This window comes from Bos taurus, chromosome 27 (assembly GCF_002263795.3).
Source record: "Bos taurus isolate L1 Dominette 01449 registration number 42190680 breed Hereford chromosome 27, ARS-UCD2.0, whole genome shotgun sequence".
NCBI classification, from domain to species: Eukaryota; Metazoa; Chordata; class Mammalia; order Artiodactyla; family Bovidae; genus Bos; species Bos taurus.
The window spans coordinates 33,526,884-33,546,273 of record NC_037354.1 but is presented as its reverse complement, the minus strand read 5'-3'; the positions used below and the strand labels follow the sequence as shown (position 1 = coordinate 33,546,273).

At 44.6% G+C, this 19,390-nt stretch overlaps 2 protein-coding genes across 2 annotated transcripts; both read right to left on the bottom strand.

Annotated features, from left to right (window-relative positions):
- Positions 1-1,184: 1,184 nt before the first annotated feature.
- Positions 1,185-14,748, bottom strand: LOC107131134 (LETM1 domain-containing protein LETM2, mitochondrial). The gene is made up of 8 exons (XM_024986333.2): positions 14,660-14,748; positions 14,053-14,196; positions 11,077-11,214; positions 10,471-10,671; positions 9,164-9,283; positions 5,448-5,561; positions 3,162-3,254; positions 1,185-2,176 (listed from the first exon to the last, which is right to left on the bottom strand). Exons 2-8 carry the CDS (start codon positions 14,152-14,154, stop codon positions 2,123-2,125), a joined length of 822 nt encoding a protein of 273 aa, XP_024842101.1. The 5' UTR covers positions 14,155-14,196; positions 14,660-14,748; the 3' UTR covers positions 1,185-2,122.
- On the bottom strand, positions 14,411-18,524 carry LETM2 (leucine zipper and EF-hand containing transmembrane protein 2). The gene is made up of 4 exons (XM_059882359.1): positions 17,717-18,524; positions 17,346-17,486; positions 16,419-16,499; positions 14,411-15,223 (listed from the first exon to the last, which is right to left on the bottom strand). The coding sequence occupies exons 3-4, from the start codon at positions 16,463-16,465 to the stop codon at positions 14,749-14,751; spliced, it is 522 nt and encodes a 173-aa protein (XP_059738342.1). The 5' UTR covers positions 16,466-16,499; positions 17,346-17,486; positions 17,717-18,524; the 3' UTR covers positions 14,411-14,748.
- Between the last annotated feature and the right edge of the window lie 866 nt (positions 18,525-19,390).

Below are 19,390 nucleotides of genomic sequence, written 5' to 3'. Positions count from 1 at the left end.
TCCCCCATCCCTGGGATTCTCCAGGCAAGAACACTGGAGTGAGTTGCCATTGCCTTCTCCAATGTGTGAAAATGAAGTCGCTCAGTCATGTCCGACTCTTCCCGACCCCATGGACTGCAGCCTACGAGGCTCCTCGGCCTAAGGGGTTTTCCAGGCAAGAGCACTAGAGTGGGTTGCCATTGTCTTCTCCAATAACGTTTGCAGCCTGCACCAACTAGAAGTTTAAGTGTCTCTTGTTCCTCCCAGAGGTCGGGGGTCAGTTAAGTGGGGTGTTTCAAGCTGACCATATCCATCTCTCCCCAACTGTTGTTCAGTGACCTATTGATAGCTTGAAGATCAGCCGTGTGGGAGTATTTACATCACTGCTTTGCAATGCTTCAAGTCAGGGCTCCCTCCCAACCATGCCCCAGAGTTGGCTATTAATTTTTTTTTTGAAACCATGCCACACAGCATGTGGGATCTTAGATCCCAACCAGGGATCGAACCCAAGCTCCCTGGAGTGGAAGCACAGAGTTCTAACCACCAGACCGGGTGTTAATCATTTACCAGAACACCACTAGCTCAGTCTCAGCAGTACTCACCAGTGAAGTGAGCTCTCTGAGGCACTATCAGAAGAAGGGAAAGAGAGGTGTATTGAGGGTCTCAGATGCCTATTTATGACGCAAACATGAGTGAAGTCCAGCTGAGGTCTGAGGTGGCCAAGGGCCCCTTTCCCACTCTGTTCACAGGGAAAGACAGAGTTGTAGAGCAACCCCACAGCACCCACGAGGCACCCAGCTGCAACAGGGTTGCATAAATGAAAAAGCTAATCCCTTTCTCACATGCAAACTCTTGAAATATGAACTAATTAAAATAAACACTCATCATTTTAAAAATGGGAAAATTTACTGTGAATCACCTTCCAAGGCCAATGGCAGAGAGTTCCTCAGCAGGACAGGACATGGTGAGGCTTGTCCCTTGGCGGAGGGGAGGTTTAGGGAAGGTTTTAAAGTGCATTTCCTTGCTGTCAAGTGCCGATAACATTCCTCTTTTAGATTACCCCAGACAGGTTGATTTGAGTTTTCCTTGGTTCCATGGATGCCCATCTAACTGCCTTCAATTCCACAGCAAGTACAGAAATCTAATTTCTGCAGCTGAAACACCTCTTCCTTTCTAAGTACTCCCCAAAGGAAGAAGGCTGGTGGTCAGCTGCATGGTGATCGATTTATTATTAAGGTTTTTCAGTGTGGACAACACTGAAGATAACCAACATAAATATCTGAACATAATATCTGTTCCTGGGTAGTATTGGGATTGTATCAGACTCTTAACAACCTGTGACTAACAGATAGTCTTGTTTGTGAAAGACAAACAGACCAGAAAAACACACACACCCAGCACAAACAAATGGTTCGGTCTTAAGCCCTTAATTATGTTTCCTAGCAAGATGGAGGCTAATGGAAGCCATATGTGCCGGAGGAGTGGCGGCCTCCCAGATCCTTGCAGCCTCTGCAGGCCCGAGGGGGGCTGCCAAGTCTCTGATTGCCAGTCTATTGAACTCCCCATCTTCTTCCCTAAGAAGCTTTTTCTTCTTTAGATCTGGGAAGACCTAACCAGGGACTTTACATCCATCCCATCTCCAAAGGTACTTTGTTTCCAGGGCACTATTCCTACTGGTGTGTGTGTGTGTGCTCAGTCTGAAAAAGTTGTACAGGCAGTGAGAGTGTGAGAGTGCCTGTGCAATGCTCGTGATGACTGGCTTTGAAATTTCCCTAGTTCCTACCCGGCTTACCGAGCTAGAGGAGACAAGAGGTATCTTAAGGCATCAGGCTGATTCCATTGCGCAAAAAAGTTTCCTCTCTTAAAAGGACGTGAAGTTGCTAAAAAACAATATGGCAGACGGGCCTTACACAAAGTCCAGTGGGATGATCTAATGCTACAGAGAACATGGACTTTGCAATTAAATAGTTTTCCAAATGATCCGAACTTGGTCTTGCCACTGACGTCATCTGAACGGTTACAAGGCCTCAAAAGACTGCCCTGAGGACTAAATGATTGATCTTCTATCTCAGGGACGTTCTTTACAGATGCCACTGCTGAGGGCAGCAAGCCAGAGAGAGTAAGCTCCATCCTCCATGAGTCCTTATGCTCCATTCGAACTAGCCTTGCTGTTCTGGGTTGTCTTTTCTGATTTTGCCTGGAGTATTGGGGTACAAAAACATAAGGACTTTAGGGATTGGTCACAATGAGAAAGAAGACATGCAGACAAGGCCTTGGGTTGAACAATCCTGGTGCTCAGTGGCTCCCTCTTTGGTCCTGGAGAGCCAGCAGAGCCACTCCACAGCTCAACTCTCCTGTGACCCCCTACTGTTCACTGCCTCCTGCTTTCTGCTCTCACCCCCAAACAGGAAAAGTGGATAGATAAGTAATTTCTCATTTACATGCACTTCTCCTAAGATTCTTAAATTGCTTTCCTGCTAGTATTTCCTGACATCTGAAGCCTGTGTGAAATACACAACATATGGGAACTATTTCCATCTGGCGCAACAGAAAATAAGAATCTGCCTATATTGTAATTAGCTTCTAGACTTAACATGTTTAGTTCTGAACCACGATTGCATTTGTTGATATATGTATTTGCTTTTAGATCACTGAATTTTTTTAAATATAGTGGTTATAAGGTGACTGAAGTTCAGCCTACAGCTTCCTGTTTGGAGGACACGGAGAGAGGGTGTGGTGTTTTGCAACTATTATAATTCTAGATTCTCACTGCCCCTAAAAGCAACTTGAGGAAAAGTTTCCTTTTATAGAAATTTACATCTTCTTTAGCAGAAGTGATGGATTCTTTAGGTAATGAAATAGACTTTGATGGTGTTGTGGGTGATGACATAACTGACGGCAGCTGTATCCATTCTTCATCCTTAAACATCAGAGCTGAGAGTCGGGTTACTGACGTAGGACACGAGGTGTACTGGAGCTACAGTCACACTGCCGTGACTACCAGATCCTGGAAACAACTTCTGAATGTCTGCCACGGGACTCAACAGGCAAAATCTGGAACCTAAATGCATACAGCCAGATGCCGAACTTTCTCAGATCAAGCAGTACCCCAAAATAAGTCCTTATTCAAGGACCAATGAAATTAACTTCTTGTTATTTTCACGTAATCAAAAGTGTCTCACCTTAGTTTCCTTCAGTTGAGGTGCTAAACCGGCCGTGTTCTCTTTAGATTCAGGGGGAGTGGGTGATCCCAGGGGAATATCTGTTTTTGGAGCCTAGGGAGAGAGAGATTTTATATAAATTAAGCTGTCTGCTCCTCCTGAAACTCAGAAGCACTTCTACTTTAGTACTTTTCTGCACAATTTGCTTTCCTGACTTCCTTTCTGGATGAAATAGGCAGTATATGTCCCTGAAATAGCAACTTAGTATTACCTTTTAACTTTTGAGCACTCTAGATACAAAAGTTGCAGTCTAATCAGATTCTGATATTTAAAATCCTTTGTTATTAACAAGCTACTTATTTGCCATTCTGATCCTGTCCTCACTCCCAAAACAAACAAACAAACACAAAAGTTGCCATTTCTCACTTAGGCATCAGTTTCTGCCAGCATTGATATAACTTAAGTTAAAACTGACATCTTTGGTGTCATTTTTGGTGGCTAGTAATAAATGATTTATTCAAATGAAAGGTGTTACTTAATAGAAGCTCCTGCAATACCTGAAGAGGGAGGGAGGGAGGGAGGGAGGGAGTGGTATTTTAGAAGAGCTAGCTAACCTGTCTTCAACAATTACATTAATTACATTTGAAAAGTAAATCTCTGCTCTTTGGAAGTAATTTCTTCATGTACTTTGGAGGGAAGAGGGCTACATATATCCAAAACTATAGTATATTCAGTTTCATGTCTCAGTTCTCTACTGAATCTACCATGCTGCTTGTTTTCATTTTGTACATATGAAGAACAGAAGTTTAAAAGCATGTATTAAAAACAACAACAACAACAATAAAATGCCTAGGAGCCTGTCTTTTTGTCCTTAATTCCCAGGTAGTTTTTCTTAATAGTACTTCTTTTTTACTTTTTTTTTGGGGGGGGGGGGGGGGCGGCGCTGTGAGGCATGTGGGATCTTCATTCCCTGACCAGAGATAGAACACAGGCCCCTGCATTGAAGGCTGGAGCCTTAACCACTGGACCACCAAGGAAGTCCAATTTCCAGGTATTTCTTAACTATTCCAGAAAGCAACATCTGGATCAAGAGTTTATAACCCTCTAGATGGAGGACCCTGGTAGGCTGCAGTCCATGGGATCACTAACCGTCAGACATGACTGAGCGACTTCACTTTCCTGCATTGGAGAAGGAAATGGCAACCCACTCCAGTGTTCTTGCCTGGAGAATCCCAGGGACGGGGGAGCCTGGTGGGCTGCCGTCTCTGGGGTCGCACAGAGTCGGACACAACTGACGCAACTTAGCAGTAGCAGAATCATTCTGAAACTAAAATTTAGCTCTGAGACATTTCGCTACTCTAAGACTTCCTTGCTACTGAGAGCAGTCTAAGAATGACAAACAACTGGTCTCTCTCAAAGAAAGAGTAAGAACCCAGGAGCCTGGTAGAACATGCTCTACGCTCCAGACTTTATCTCCTAAGTCTCCCTAGAATGCTTCTGGACAAAGCCCAAATCCAGATCGGTTTCTGAAAATTTGGAAAAGGAAAGCAAGATGGTGTTTCCTGAAGTACATTTTTCATGTTGGACTTCATGTTTTCCTCAGCTTGCCCGAGGAGTCGATAGCATAACCAAGATTCCAAATGATTGGTCCTCATTCCAGAGTGCTTAGGTCCATCCACTCGGCCACGAGTGCAGCCTCTTCTCTCGTGGGCCCTCCTTTCTCACACATGCAGCTTCCGAGTCAGATGTGAAGCCACAAAGCAGGGAAGTGAGAGGCCCCTTCTGATGGACCCAGAGCAAGATGCTCTGGTGATTGGGCCAGCTCTTCAGAACACCAGGAGAACAACAGCTACTAGTTAAAGGCGATCACAAATGATTAAGGAAATGGGCTGAAAGGAGACAAAGGAATTTATTTTCTAGATTGGCCATTCACCACTTAAAAATTAATAGGAATCTGGGCAAATGAGACAGACAGGAAAGAACAGGAGCCATTCAGTCTCAAAGGAGAAAGAATGGTGAGGAGGAGAAAAAAAAAACCTCTAAGAAGACTAGATACTTAGAAAGAATAAAGCCAGACTCCTAATAAGAAATCAAATAAAACTCCTAAACACAGCAAACAGCTCTAAAGCTAGAGGTTGTTTGAGTGATTTTCATTTTTTAAAGGAATTTTTAAAAGATCTTATAGCCAGTGGGGCCAAATTCCAAAAGATAAGCCAAAAAAAGAGGCCTACTCTGACTAGAAGAGGAAACGGGTTTGCGGAGCAACCCCAGTCGTGAGGTCTGGGTTCCCACAGAGCCAGGACTCACCTCCCCACTGAGTGGTATCTCAATCGGCTTCGGCTTCACGTCTATTAGGTAGAAGGTCCGGGACAGGAGCAAAAGAGAAGGTGGGACATTCTCCTTCAGGTGGAGGTCCTGCCACTGGAGAACAGAAGAGGGATGAAACATGACAATCACAGACCGTTAGAGTTGGACGTGACACCACCCCCCCCCCCTCCCGCTCCCTGCATCTCCTCCTCTCTGGTCTCACAGCCCCCCAGGCATATGCTGAGTACTAAGAGCAAGGACAGGGGCATGTCTCCTGGCTGCTGCATCCCTGCTTGGGCCCTACAGCCCCTCACAGTCAGAGCTGCTGCTGCTGCTAAGTCACATCAGTCGTGTCCAACTCTGTGCGACCCCAGAGACGGCAGCCCACCAGGCTCCCCCATCCCTGGGATTCTCCAGGCAAGAACACTGGAGTGGATTGCCATTTCCTTCTCCAATGCATGAAAGTGAAAAGTGAAAGTGAAGTCGCTCAGTTGTGTCCGACTCTTAGCGACCCTATGGACTGCAGCCTACCAGGCTCCTCCATCCATGGGATTTTCCAGGCCAGAATACTGGAGTGGGGTGCCATTGCTTTCTCCTCACAGTCAGAGAGGGAGGTTCAATTAACCTCTCACACCAACTGTGGATCAAAGGAGGTAAGTATCTTCAGTATAAAGTAGATAAATGTAAAAGATTACATCAACCTCATTCATAACTAAAGAAATTAACATTAGACATTAGAATGAGATGTAATTTTTCAAGCTCCAAATTGGCCAAATTTTGGATAGGGGTGTGTGTGTGTGTGTTAGTCACTCAGTCATGTGAGTCTTTCTGACCCCATGGACTATCGCCCACCAGCTCTTCTGTCCATGGAATTCTCCAGGCAAGAATAATGGAGTGGGTTGCCATTCTCTCCTCCAGGGGATCTTCCCCACCCAGGATCGAACCTGGGTCTCTTGCACTGGAGGCAGATTCTTTACCTACTGAACCACCAGGGAAGACCATAGATAGATAGATAGATGCACACAAGACAAAATTCAAAAGGTAAATTACCCTATTCTCTAGCTACCCTATTTCCCTCCCTGGAAGCAACCACTGGTACAGTGGTTTGTGTCAGTTCCTGATACAATCTTACAGCAATATCCTATGCGTATACAAATATACATTTAGGGACTTCCCAGCACTAGTGTTTCTACTACAGGGGGCGTGGGTTCGATCCCTGGTCGGGGGAACTGGGATCCCACATCCCTGCGGCATGGCCCAAACAAAACAAAACCTTAGTGGTGGCCACAACACTTGAGCCAATAAAATATTAACAACAAAACCAAATATATATTTATATGTTTATCTTTACACTAGGGTGACACATACACACTTTTGTCCCTTGCTTTCTTTCACTGAAGTATCTTGGAAATTGATTTGTACCAGTAGATGTAGAGCTGCCTTCTTTTTATTTCTTTATTTTTTGGCCACACCATCCAGTGTGCTGGATACAGAATCCTAGTTCCCCAACCAAGGATCAAACCCACGCCCCCTTCAATGGAAGCACAGAGTCTTAACCACTGGACTGCTAGGGAGGTCCCAGAGCTGCCTTCTTTTAAATGTCTGTAAAGGATTCCATTGATGGAAATGCCATAATTTATTTGATTATTGTACTAATTAACTTTAGGCTGTTTTCAGTCTTTTGCTATCATAAGTGGTGCTGCAATGGATAATCTTCTAGGTATGTCATTTTGCACATGTGCAAGAATATAGGATAAATTCCTAGAACTGAAATTTCTAGGTCCAAGTAAATGCATTTTTAAATCTGGAAAGCTGTTGCCAAATCTCCATGCAGGATTTTACCAGCACTCCATGAGTGCCCTTCTGTTCTTACACCCTCCCCAACAGCATGTCACCCACCTCTGACCTTTCCCAAGGTAACAAGTGCATGTGGAATCTGATAGTTTTAACTTTTTTTTTTTTTAAGTTAAGACATTTTGTAAGTTTATCATTTTTAGCTTTTCCTTTCTATGACATGTCAGCCATATCCTACCACAGGATTTTGGGAACAGTAATCCATAGCAATCCATGAAGATTGTATGGTTGGCTTAGTTTTCTTGCTCCCTTGAAGGGGGATTGTAAAATAACACATCCATCCAACAAAACAATTTGACAGGATGAAGTGACTAAATACCCTACATGCAGGAAATAAATGATGTTTAAGTACCCCCTGGAACATGCTCCCCTTCCAGTCAGAGCAGGTCCAGCATGGAGGAGGAAATCACTCCCTGATGTGGTTCAAAGCCACAACAGTGGTTCCTAGCCCTACATAATTTGTGCACACTTTTTTTTCAGCTGTGCCAGACCTTAGTTGCAGTATGCCAGATCGATAGTTGCATAACTGAGGCATGGCGGCCTTATCTGCGGCACGCGTGATCTTTAGCTGAGGCAGGCAGGCTCTCTAGTTGCGGCGTGTGGGATCTAGTTCCCTGACCAGGGATCGAACCTGGGCCCCCTGCACTGGGAGTGTGGAGCCGTAACCGCTGGACCACCAAGGAAGGCCTTCCACAGCACCTTTTACAGTAAGGGAATGAGGACTGTAATAGGAGTTATTACTTTGTTTTAAAGCAGTTAAAACAGTTTAAACGCTCCATTAAAATCCACTGTTTGGGAGAGAGTATGTTATCAGAGGGGAAGCTGCTACAAAGCTAACACTTGACCCTGGTTTGGGGTATGAATTGGGAAAGCAGCCCCAAAAGGTGTAGGCCTTCAGGGGGATTCACCCGGATGACAGGCCCTGTGTCAGAGCTTCAGCTCGGGGCCCTCATGATACCCGGAGGAGGAGGCACATTGGAGGGTGGTCCCAAGACTTCTGTTCCTTGTGTACCTATGCCTTCTCCCAGTTACTCAATTAAACGTTAAACTCCGTGCTGCCATGAAGGGATTCTGCAGATGTAATTCCAAGTCTAAAGTCAGCTGACCTTAAAATATGAAGATTACCCAGGTAGGTCTTGCCTAATCACATGAGGCCTTAAATACGGAGCTAGAGGTTGGGTGAGAAGTTCACTGTAGATGGAGAGGCCGGAGGGGCTGAGAGTGGCCTGGGGCTGGGAGCCAGTGAGGAAACAGGGCCTGCACTCCCACAGCTGTGAGGAGTTGAATTCAGCCAACAAACTGCATGAGCTTGGACATGGAATCTCCCCCATGGCCTCCAGAAAGGAAAACAGCCTGTACTTCTGACCTGCAGGACCCAGAGCTGATCAGTGGGTGTTACTTTGAGTGGCTAAGTTTGTGGTGGTGTGTTAGCAGCCACAGACAACTATTCAACAGAGTACCATGTTGCAGTCAAAGCCAGCTTCTTCAGCGGCCCATGGCTCTGCCAAAGAAGGCCAATTAGGTAAGATGGTAAGGCAGAAATTTAAAAACAAGGCCTGAAAATGGCGGGGGGGGGGGGGGGGGGGGCTTCCCAGATGGCTCTAGTGATAACGAACCCTGCCTGCCAATGAAGGAGACATAAGAGACATGGGTTCAATCCCTGGGTCAGAAAGGTCCCCTGGAGGAGCGCACGGCAACCCATTCCAGTATGCTTGCCTGGAGAATTCCATGGACACAGGAGCCTGGAGGGCTACAGTCCATAGGGTTGCAAAAAGTCAGACATGACTGAAGCAACTGAGCAGACATGCAAACAGGACGGGAGAGAGTTCCAGGGAACAGGGCCCAGGAAAGCGACCACTTGCCTCTGTGAGCTGCTGTCTCAGCTGCCCCTCAGTGAGACCCAATGACAGCATCCCTCTGGCCCTGCAGGCAGCTTGGAGCTCTGACACACTCAGAGCATTCACCCCTTCCTTGGCAATTACCTGGGGGAAAAGAAAAAAAAAAAAACAAACAGAAGGAATGGCATCAGGTCCTTTGGTTCCAGTTTTGCCTAATCCTTCAATTCCTACAAGTCAGGGGAAAGGCAGAATCAGCTAGCTTTCCCACTCTGTCCCCTGCACTGACTGCCACAAAGGCCAGGCGCTCAGTAAAGCCAGGTGACCTCAGGAGGTGCAGTGGTGGAGGTGAAGGGAATCCTGCCAACAGGTGTGAATAATATCAGAAATTTATAGAACTCCACCGCCTGACCCCGAGGTGTTTCTCCCTCTTGATTGCCTTGCGCCTGGTTGTGACAGCTCCACTCCACTTCCCTTGAGTGGCGACTTTAAGACTCATTAGAAAAGCATTCCATTTGAAACGCTTTCAATGTACCATTTGTTGCACATCCCAGCAATATTCCTCCCCCACCCCCCAACCCCGTAAGAACAGCCCCAACTCCCTGGGCCTCAAAACTCCTTCAATAAATAACACAGTTTCTACTTGGTAAGACCCCAAACTATGGGACTTCTGGGACCAGTATTGTTTATTCCACAGTTTTGAAAGCAACCACTGAAATCTAAATGGGGCCAATGGGATCCTGCCTTCTCAGTTCTGGGAATCCTGCTCCCTCAGGCAGAATGCTTTTAAAGCAGCTAATTCAGATTCAAGAAACATTCTTTCCACTTTGTTAGGACACTAACCAGTAGTTACAGTCCAAATGGTGCCCTTACTCCTGAAGATGTTGGGGTCCTTCCTTCCCTCCTTGGTGGTCCTTGGCCACCCCTTCTTGCCAGGGCGGCTCACCAAGATCCAAGGGAAGGAAGCACAGGGCAAGTGTGGGGGGCGGCAGGGGAGGGGTGGGCGTTGAGCACTGTCCTTGGCAGTGAGATCTGCTGTTCCCCGGGATCTACTAAGCTGCTGTTCCTTCCCCATGGGTCCTAACTGGTTTTGATTAGCCCCAGCTAAGACATCCAAGCTACTCACTGCTTACAAGACCTTCTCAAGAGCCCAACAGGCAACTTCAAAAGTGAGTCATCAAGGTTCAGGTTATCAGCGGTTGCTCAGACCACTCATTCTGCCAGAACCAGCCTCCAGGCAGACCTAACAGAAGGCACTGCACTTTGTCACAGAGCCACCCTAAGACAGTTCCCAAGGCCAGGCTAATTCCCTCCAGCTGTAGTTCAGCTCTTACCTCATCATCTGCTTTTATAGACTTCAGCCTCATCAGTAGCTGGAAGCGAAGCAGATTGTTGGTTCCAAAGGACTGCAGTTCCAGCAGTTTGCAAAGGGCCACCAGCTGAGGTCGGTCGAGGTGCTCCAGGGTCAATTGATCCTCAAAGAGTTTGGAAAATTGAACTATCTCCTTGGTGCTGGGCTTGTGGCCTGTCTGGACCTAGGCAGTGGGACACAGGGACTAATAAAAACCTGCTTCCTGCTTAAAGAATCTTCCCTGTAGACCACGTGAAAGATGCCAACGCATTTATGGATTCTATCTTATGTCTGGAAGGGGGCCCTGAGTTACAAAGAGGAGTTAAAAAAAAATCTGTCAGAAGTCAGCCTAAATCAACTGAACATCAGGAGACGTTCAAAAGTTTGAGTTTCATTGTACTGTTTTTCTAAGTAGTTATTAACATCTTCAAAGCATTGATGGCTTTAAGATAGGTTTTCTGCAAACTCCCATAAATTTTTGAAATACTGTATCTCTGTAACTGAGATACTTGCAAATTCAGAGATGAGGAACAATCTGGAAGCTCCGTGATGACACGGAGTTGTCTGGTTTTATATAAAAGACTGACACCTGTTTGACGTAGGAGGAGAACTGGGTTGAGGCGTCCCCCAGCTGGGCCCTGTTCCTCTTTGCCATTTCTGTAATCGTTTCTTGAAGGAATTTCGCTAGTTCCAACTTTGCAGCCATTTTCTTTCTCTGTTTTTCTTCCTTCATGATGGAAGAGGAAAAAGTTAGAATTAATCCTTCATGATTACAACTTGATAAAGATGAGAGAAACATAACTGTGGCGTTGTTGCTTGTCATCTCTACTTCATGAATGAATATTCTTGTTAAACCTAATTGAAGGAGTTTTGTGAAAACCAGAGAAAATTAAAAAGTAGCCTCGATTTACAACTTTTCTCCTTAATCTTACCTTTCTCACTAATGCAATCATCATAAATATTGGATGGGTTCAAAATAGTTCCCTCAGTGGAAGACTTTGTCACTCTTTAGAATAAAATACACACTATCTCTTAACCTGGTGCAAACCATCTAGGTCATTGGTCAAGCTGATCCCTGGTCTGAGTGACCCCAGATTTTCCTTGCCCACAAACCAAACTAGGAAATTAAGCTAATGAAGCTTACAGGTTAAGAAGAAAACAAACACAATTAATTACAAGATAATAAAGTGCTATAACAGATATAAACAAAGCACTATGTAGAAGGGAATTAAATGCATACTCTTAAGACATATGTTAACCACTAATTCTAAATTCTAGTTCACCATCAGAGATATAATGTGGTAGTATTTTCAAAATAACCATGATCAGGGTACATACAGAGGAACAGGAATAAATGTGTTTTATATACATACATCAGATCAGACCAGATCAGTCGCTCAGTCATGTCCGACTCTTTGCGACCCCATGAATCGCAGCACGCCAGGCCTCCCTGTCCATCACCAACTCCTGGAGTTCACTGAGATGTCCATCGAGTCAGTGATGCTATCCAGCCATCTCATCCTCTGTCATCCCCTTCTCCTCCTTCCCCCAATCCCTCCCAGCATCAGAGTCTTTTGCAATGAGTCAAATCTTCGCATGAGGTGGCCAAAGTACTGGAGTTTCAGCTTTAGCATCATTCCTTCCAAAGAAATCCCCCCCATTAAGTTGCCCAAGAGATTCTAATGACAAGCAAATCATAGCAATCATTGTTTTTCTTTTTTTATTTTTTAGAAATACCTTAGAAGAATCAGCCCCCTAGAATCACACAATGGCAATACAATAATTAAAACTCACGCAACCATCGGTTTCATTCATCTATTTATTGAACATTCACTGTGCGCTAGGTGCTAGGGTAAAATGGGCAACAACAGGTAAGAATTCCTGCCCTCTGGAAACTTCTAGTCTAATGGGAGAGACAAACATTGTCAATAATAAACCAGCAATTCCACTGCTGCTGCTGCTAAGTTGCTTCAGTTGTGCCCAACTCTGTGCGACCCCATAAATGGCGGCCCACCAGGTCCCTCCATCCATGGGATTCCCCAGGCAATAATACTGGAGTGGGTTGCCATTTCCTTCTCCAGGTGGTTCCACAAATTAATGTAAAAGTATATCAGGCAATGAAAGAGAAGTGCATGGTGCTGGGACCTTGTGTAAGCAGAAAGCTAGGTACTCATCTTCATTCTCTTGCTCTCTCCCTCTGTTCATGGAACAAAGCAAAGGAGAAAGTATTTTCTAATACTGTGGCCATGATATGTATGTGCATATGTTTAGGAAACAAGCAATGTTGAGGAAAGAGGAATACTTAGACAAACCACTACCTCATCCCCCACCTCTTTCTGCATTCACTAACAAGTTCCTTGGGGACTTCCCCGGCAGGTCAGTGGTTAAGACACTGCACTTCCACTGCAGAGGGTAAAGGTTCAATCCCTGGTCAGGGAATTAAGATCTATCATGCCACATGGTGCAGCCAAAAACAAAACAAAACAAAAAACCCAATCCCATGGTATTAATCCTAGACCCTGACTACTTTAAATGTAAGTAAACTAATTTAAACCACTGCCAGGCAGTTAAATATTGCAATTTGATTCTACCCTTTAAATCTGTCTTAAACCTATCTTCAAAGTTTTACTCCTGATGAAACTTATAATTCAGGTTTTGTCCTCCCTCTCTCTCTCTCATGCTACTGTAATAACATTCCAGCTGATTCTCATTTGGCTCTGTCCTCTTTAATCCTTCCTGCCAGCAAATTGTTTTCCTAAAATATAGCTCTAATCATGATTGATTAGGTGATTTAGATTGATCTAATATATAGATCACTTTTTTTTTCCTCATCCTCTGCTTTGCATTCACCTTCTATCAATCAACATAGTCAAAGTCTAAATTCCTGAGGGTGGTGGATACTTTCCAACCTGACTCCAGCACAGTATGTGAGTCTCATCTTCTCCCATGGATCCCCTGGTGCTCCCTGCTCCAACTACAGAGGACCAGTTGGTGGTCTCTGATTATGTCATACACTTTTATATTGTTAAAGCATCTTAAACGCTAGTCCTTCTATCCAGAATGCCTTTCAAACAGTGTTGTAAAATTCTACTATTCTGTCATTTCCATGGTCACTGAGGCAGGGAGACATGTCTCAGTCTGATTTAAAAGTTGCCTTCTTTGTTCTCTCATGGGGCGGAGTCCATGCCTTCATCCGTCTGTCTGGCAGAGTGGCCAAGATGGAGAGAATGAAGGCGCTGCCTTGGTTGGCCAGCCCTTCACCTTCATAGTGGCCATCAAAGGAGGAGGAGGACACCCTCCGCTCGGGAGCTACTCATAAGCACGCAAGGGTCTGTTTGAGTAAATCATGCCTGCTGGTCATCTAGTCACAGTTAATTTTTGTGTGGCCAAAAAATAAATTGAAAAAAATAATTTTAAAAAAATTTATAGGGGAAATAGGAGCAGGGGTCAGGAGGTAGCTGGACATCCTCTCTACTTTCTGCTCAATTTTTCTGTAAACCTAAAAACTGCTCTTAAAAAGATAAAACTCTATTAATTCTTTTAAAATCTTTCAAAATCCTCATACCTTTTTGGATTCACTTTCAAAAGTTGATGGCAACATCTCTGGGAAAAGTTTCAGAAACACTGGCAGTAAGAATTCCATGAAGGGGACGATGATGAACACCATGAACGGAACCAGGCGGAAGAAATCAGCACAGGTTCTCAGCAGCTAAAGAATTAAAGGCATATGCAAATATCCATTATTCCTGGCCATGCCAAAAACAAAAGTCTGCCTCAATTCTGAAAGCATTAAAAACCCAAGGCAGCTATTTATAAAATGGAAAGGCCGGATTTTCCTCTGTACCTTAGCTCAGAAGTAATGTTTATGGGATATCTTCAAGGAAATCTATGACAATCAAAACATATTATTGGCATCTCTGAGCTTTCATCTAAGTCAGTACTTTAATAACATGGTATCTGTTACAATTGGTTTTTCAAATGCATATACTTAATACATTAACAGCAGTTTCTACTCCAGATGCACAGATCAAACTTGAAGCCTCTCAACTCCTTGGAGAAATTAGAAAACACAATTATAACCATTCCATGGGCAACTATACACATATTTTAAGAGCCCATCTACAGGTATACAGCAAGTTGGTTGCAGATAAGTCAGAAACTCTGGTTCTCACCGTGAATTACTACTCCTACTCTGGGATTTTTTCAGAGGAATTTAAAAGTTGGTTCATCAACAGTTGGTTTCAATTTTACATTTTCTTTCTCAAATATGACTCTTGCCTACCCTTCTTCTCTCTCGTCTGGTCAGCACCTGTCCATGCAACAGCCTCCAAACCATCCTGGCAGCAACTTTGGTGTCAATCCAAAGCAAATAGAATCCATTGTAATAATATTTCAGTTCATCCATAATTATTTGTCTATAAGATCGCTTTCCTTCCTTAATCTTCATGCCCGCTTCTTTCGTGGGCTGAGGGCTTGGCACCTGAGGCTTCTTTGCTGTTTGCTCCTGCTGATGTTTATTGGGGACCTCCTGCAACCAGCAAGTTGAAGTGTGCAGCTCTTGGAAGATTCTGGCTCGTAAATGAAGTACTTTATTGCCTGACTGACTTGGATGGGAGTACTTTTTGCTTCCATAGTTCTTCATATAGGTTTTGTTTAAATGGGAATCTGGCAAGTGAAGAAATGCAAATGATGGGGAGTAAGAAGAGCTGGTAGGCTGGACAAAATGGCTAGGGAATCTGGAATAAAGACCAACAGCCTCTAAGTCAAGCACATACTATTACAGAATGAAAGAGTAAAGAAATAAATATTTTATCTGGTAAAAATAAAACAATCGTTTTTAATCCTGCATTTTTCAAAGCTGATCATGTTCCTGAATGAATGACATACAACTTTTTAGCCCAAACGAATAACAGTATGTTTTGTGGGTGAATGATACACTCTGTGAGATATATTAATAAGTTAATTCCTAAGGATAACTGTTGTGTTACAAGCTAGAAACTCTGTGACTATCAATTTAAAAAGCAAACACTTTTCCATCGGGGCTATGTGTGACAGTTTTGTCTCTATTGTCATTAAGCAGGTTGTACACTTGTTTTCAGCTACTCTACTGATGATAGAAATATTGTTTGAATGAAACACTTCATGGTCCCTGTGGGGATTAACCAATCACATAATACTGCTTTGTCTATGCAGTGCCCAGGGACTCCTTCAAATAAGAAGGACTTACAGCTGAAATGTTATTCATCTAAGACTCCTAAGGAATGTTGGGAATAAGAATTAGAATTAGGCTCCCCAGCCAGGGATCTCTACATTCCAGTTTTGCAACAATTCACAATCTTCAGCTAAACTGACACATCAGATTGTTTGAAAATAAAAATAAGACCCAGTTAGGTAAAAGAAAGTTTCTGGCAAAGAGATTTCTTTTCGCAAAGAGATGGCTTTTTCCATTCCTTCAGACTATTTTTGCCAAGATAAAGCACTTTTTGAATGGCCAAAAGGGAAAATGTACAATGTATTTGGCACACAGTAAGTTCTCAGTTAATATTCTTTGGAATAAGTAAGTGATAACAGACCGTACTGCGGCAAGTATAAGCCCTAGGATTGGCTTGCTTGCCAGCCATTTTACTCCTTTTTACATCTAAGGGCTGCATGTAACATTCATCAGTTACGGTGGTGTCACTGTAAAGCCATTACATTTTCTATCTTACCTGTTCCACACTTTTACAAATTATTCAGCTTGAGTTCTAAAGCATATAGAAAATCTAGGATAAGTTTAAATACATTAAAATGCCTGCTTCCTAAAAGCCAACACAATTAAAACCAAGAAAGCTTTAATTGTGTACTGAGTCTATCCTTTTACATGTATCTTTTCCATCTAGAAAAATAAGGTTCATATAAATAGTGGAGGGAGGAGGGAATCCCAAGGCTTACCTTGTCCGGGCAATAGCTAAGACTGTTTTATAACTGTAGAAGGCCATATTTATATTTCTTTCAATGAGTCAACATAGGGACCTGGGCAGAAGGAGTAAGTAAACAATTCAGTACCTTAAAAACATACCAGTTATTCAGATACTAGGATTTAAGTGTTATAAACTACTTCAAGGGTAGAAAATTTGCATATTCTATTCAAAGTGTAAAATCTCCCTCAAGTTCATTTCCAATTTCATTCTTCATTTCCACCAATCAGGAGTAATATTTTCTTAGCCCTGCATTTGAGAATGGTACTTTTAGATCCCCACACATAGAAATGATCTCTAATACAATGATGTTCATATTATGTTATGGTCTTCAAAGATATTTTGATTTCTGGTAAATAGTACTTAGTAATTTACTTGAATGGTTGCCAAGTGTCTAAGAAACTGATCGAGACACACTTATTTGTAGCCTAAAATTACAAGTAGACAGTAAATTTTCTTCTGCATTTGTTTTCAATTATCTTTACTCCTTACTTGGCCAAGCTGCTGCCAAACCTTTAAAGACTGAAAATACTCATCAGTGAAAATATGCAAGATACCTACTAATAATTCAAAAGGGGAGGAAGCCTGGTTTCCTATGCTAACGATTCTCCAAAGAGCCCAAGTGAAAGTCGCTCAGTCGTGTCTCTTTGTCGTGTCTTTATACAGTCAATGGAATTCTCCAGGCCAGAATACTGGGGTGGGTAGCCTTTCCCTTTTCCAGGGGATATTCCCAACCCAGGGAATGAACCCAGGTCTCCCGCCTTGCCGGTGGATTCCTTACCAGCTGAGCCACAAGGGAAACCCAAACTCAGCTTTAAACCTTTAAATAAGCTTTGCCAAAAATTTTGACCATCCTACCAGCGCTTTTCAGCCAAAGGCAGCAAGGGAATTAGTTTCTCACACTGTCAACTGTTTTCCTGCAGCTGGGAAAGGAGTTCCAGTCCCTCCTGGTCAGAAATCTCAACCATAGAGCTGACGTCTTGAACAAGAATTCAAATGATACTCCAGAACATCTGAACCCAGACCAAGGGCATGTCGTCTCCTGTTGGAAGGGGACAGTTACTCTGCTCTGAGCAACCACTTCCCAGGAGGGCGGGGCCGAGGCCGAGGCGGGGCGGGACCGAGGCGGGGCAGGGCCGAGGCGGGGCGGGGCGGAGTCGGGCCCGGGGTGGGGCGGGGCCGAGGCGGGGAGGGGCGGGGCCGTCGGCAAGCCCCGCCTGCGCTTCCGCACAGCGCCTCCGGCTCACCCGGGCCCCAGGCTCCCTGGGTTACCTTTGCCTCTGATTCTCGGCGACACTGGGGCAAAAGGCGCCTTCGGCTTCCCCAGAAGATGGCTTTTGTGCGCCTTGTGCGTTGATGGGCTGTGTTTGCTGTGGTAGGGCCGGGGGGGGGGGGTCTTTGTTTTTTTGGAAAGGGGATGATGTGGGCAGTGGGACCACGAGCTTTGGCGGTCCGAGTTTATGGAAGGAAGGCGAGGAGCATCGGGGCGCAGGGGGCGGGAAAGAAATGAGGAAATGAAGCGCAGGAGCGGGGGGTGGAGGCTGAGCTCAAAAGTTGGGGCGCGGGTAGGGGACCGAGGTCAGGGGCTGAGGAGAGAGCGGGGTGGGGCCTGGAAGATGTGGGGAAATCTGGGCACCGATGGGAGGAGCAGGATACGGAGAGGAGCGGGCTCCGGAGGAAAACAGGCGGGCGCGGTCCACCGAGTAACAGCCTGAGGACTTGGCCCGCCCGCCCCTACCTCCTCCGGCCGGCTCCCGGAACGGTTGCCTCAGTCCTCCAGTGCCTTCCCAATGCCCCTCCTCCCCAGGCTCCCCCAGCTAGAAGGGCCAGAAGCCAAGTCTCTATGGCTCCACCTCTTTCCTCTGCCATCACGTCACTGTGAGTGACGACACCACCCGCCAATCAGCTCGCAGATTCTGGGGCGCGAGGGCGTCCTTCGCGGTGGCAGCCCAGGAGGCAGAGAAGTCCGGTTCCCACCGGCGAAACGACTCGTCTACCAGGTTTAGTTTAAGGAGTTGTCTGTGATGGGAGGCTCAGCCCTGCCTGTCCCTCTTCTGTAGGCTGTGGATTCACATCCCTCCCCCACCCCCAAAACCCTTTCTTGAAGACTAGATGGAAGAAGCTCTTACTCTACCAGTAGCATAATATGCCTGATAGTCGCCATGGTAACCATCTGGGAGTCAGCAATTACATCACTTTGATGTATCCCCCTTCACCTTCCAACTCCGCAACTGCGGGCGGGGAAAATAGCAGGGAGAGGGCATGGCAGAAAGGGCCGGAATGGTGAGGAAAACATTCCTCTCCTATCTCTAGGGTCAAAAACTGGAATATTGTGAAATCTGCATATGGAAATATGAATTCCACTAAAGAAAACTGCTTTATTTATGTTATCTCGACAGACATTGTTTATGTTCAATAGTGTAGAAATCTCAGTATTTAAAATGTATATTATAGTAGTCGTGCGGTGACACTGCAGGTTTGGGGGCACTTCAGTTCCCAGGTTGGGGAACTGAGTCATTTTGGGAACGTGAAAGATGTAAAAATGTTTTCGCTCCCCAGTTACCTCTACCCATCCATTTTATCTTACTCTAGAAGGAAAACAATTTTGGTGGGTCACCTTTGACTAACACCAGACAGGAAGGAATCGCTTTCACACGAAGGCTTCTCTTAACATGTGAATGACCACAAACTTTACTCATCTGGGCTGCGCATTTGAAGAATAAAAGCTGACGGGTATAAAATTTCATTCTTTAAAAAAAATGAAGGCAGCTTTTAATCCACAAAGCTTTTTTTTTTTAAACTAATAACCAAATAGATGAACTGTGTTAAATGGGCAAAACTTCTCGGTGTGGCCACTAGAGGGCCCATTGTGCATGTCTGATAGCCAACTTTCCACATAAAGGCTTCCCTTCATGTTCTATGTTTTCTACAATTAAAATCTATAAA

What these genes read in the sequence shown, in the direction of transcription:
- LOC107131134 (XM_024986333.2), bottom strand. Translation starts at nt 14,154, where the DNA reads ATGGTGTTCATCATCGTCCCCTTCATGGAATTCTTACTGCCAGTGTTT. An exon ending in TTGAAAGTGAATCCAAAAAG is followed by an intron (nt 11,215 to 14,052) that starts GTATGAGGATTT and finishes TCCATCATGAAG; the next exon opens with GAAGAAAAACAGAGAAAGAA. An exon ending in TCTCCTCCTACGTCAAACAG is followed by an intron (nt 10,672 to 11,076) that starts GTGTCAGTCTTT and finishes CCCACTGCCTAG; the next exon opens with GTCCAGACAGGCCACAAGCC.
- LETM2 (XM_059882359.1), bottom strand. Translation starts at nt 16,465, where the DNA reads ATGGCCTTCTACAGTTATAAAACAGTCTTAGCTATTGCCCGGACAAG. An exon ending in TTAGCTATTGCCCGGACAAG is followed by an intron (nt 15,224 to 16,418) that starts GTAAGCCTTGGG and finishes TCTTTATTCCAG; the next exon opens with ATTCCCTAGCCATTTTGTCC.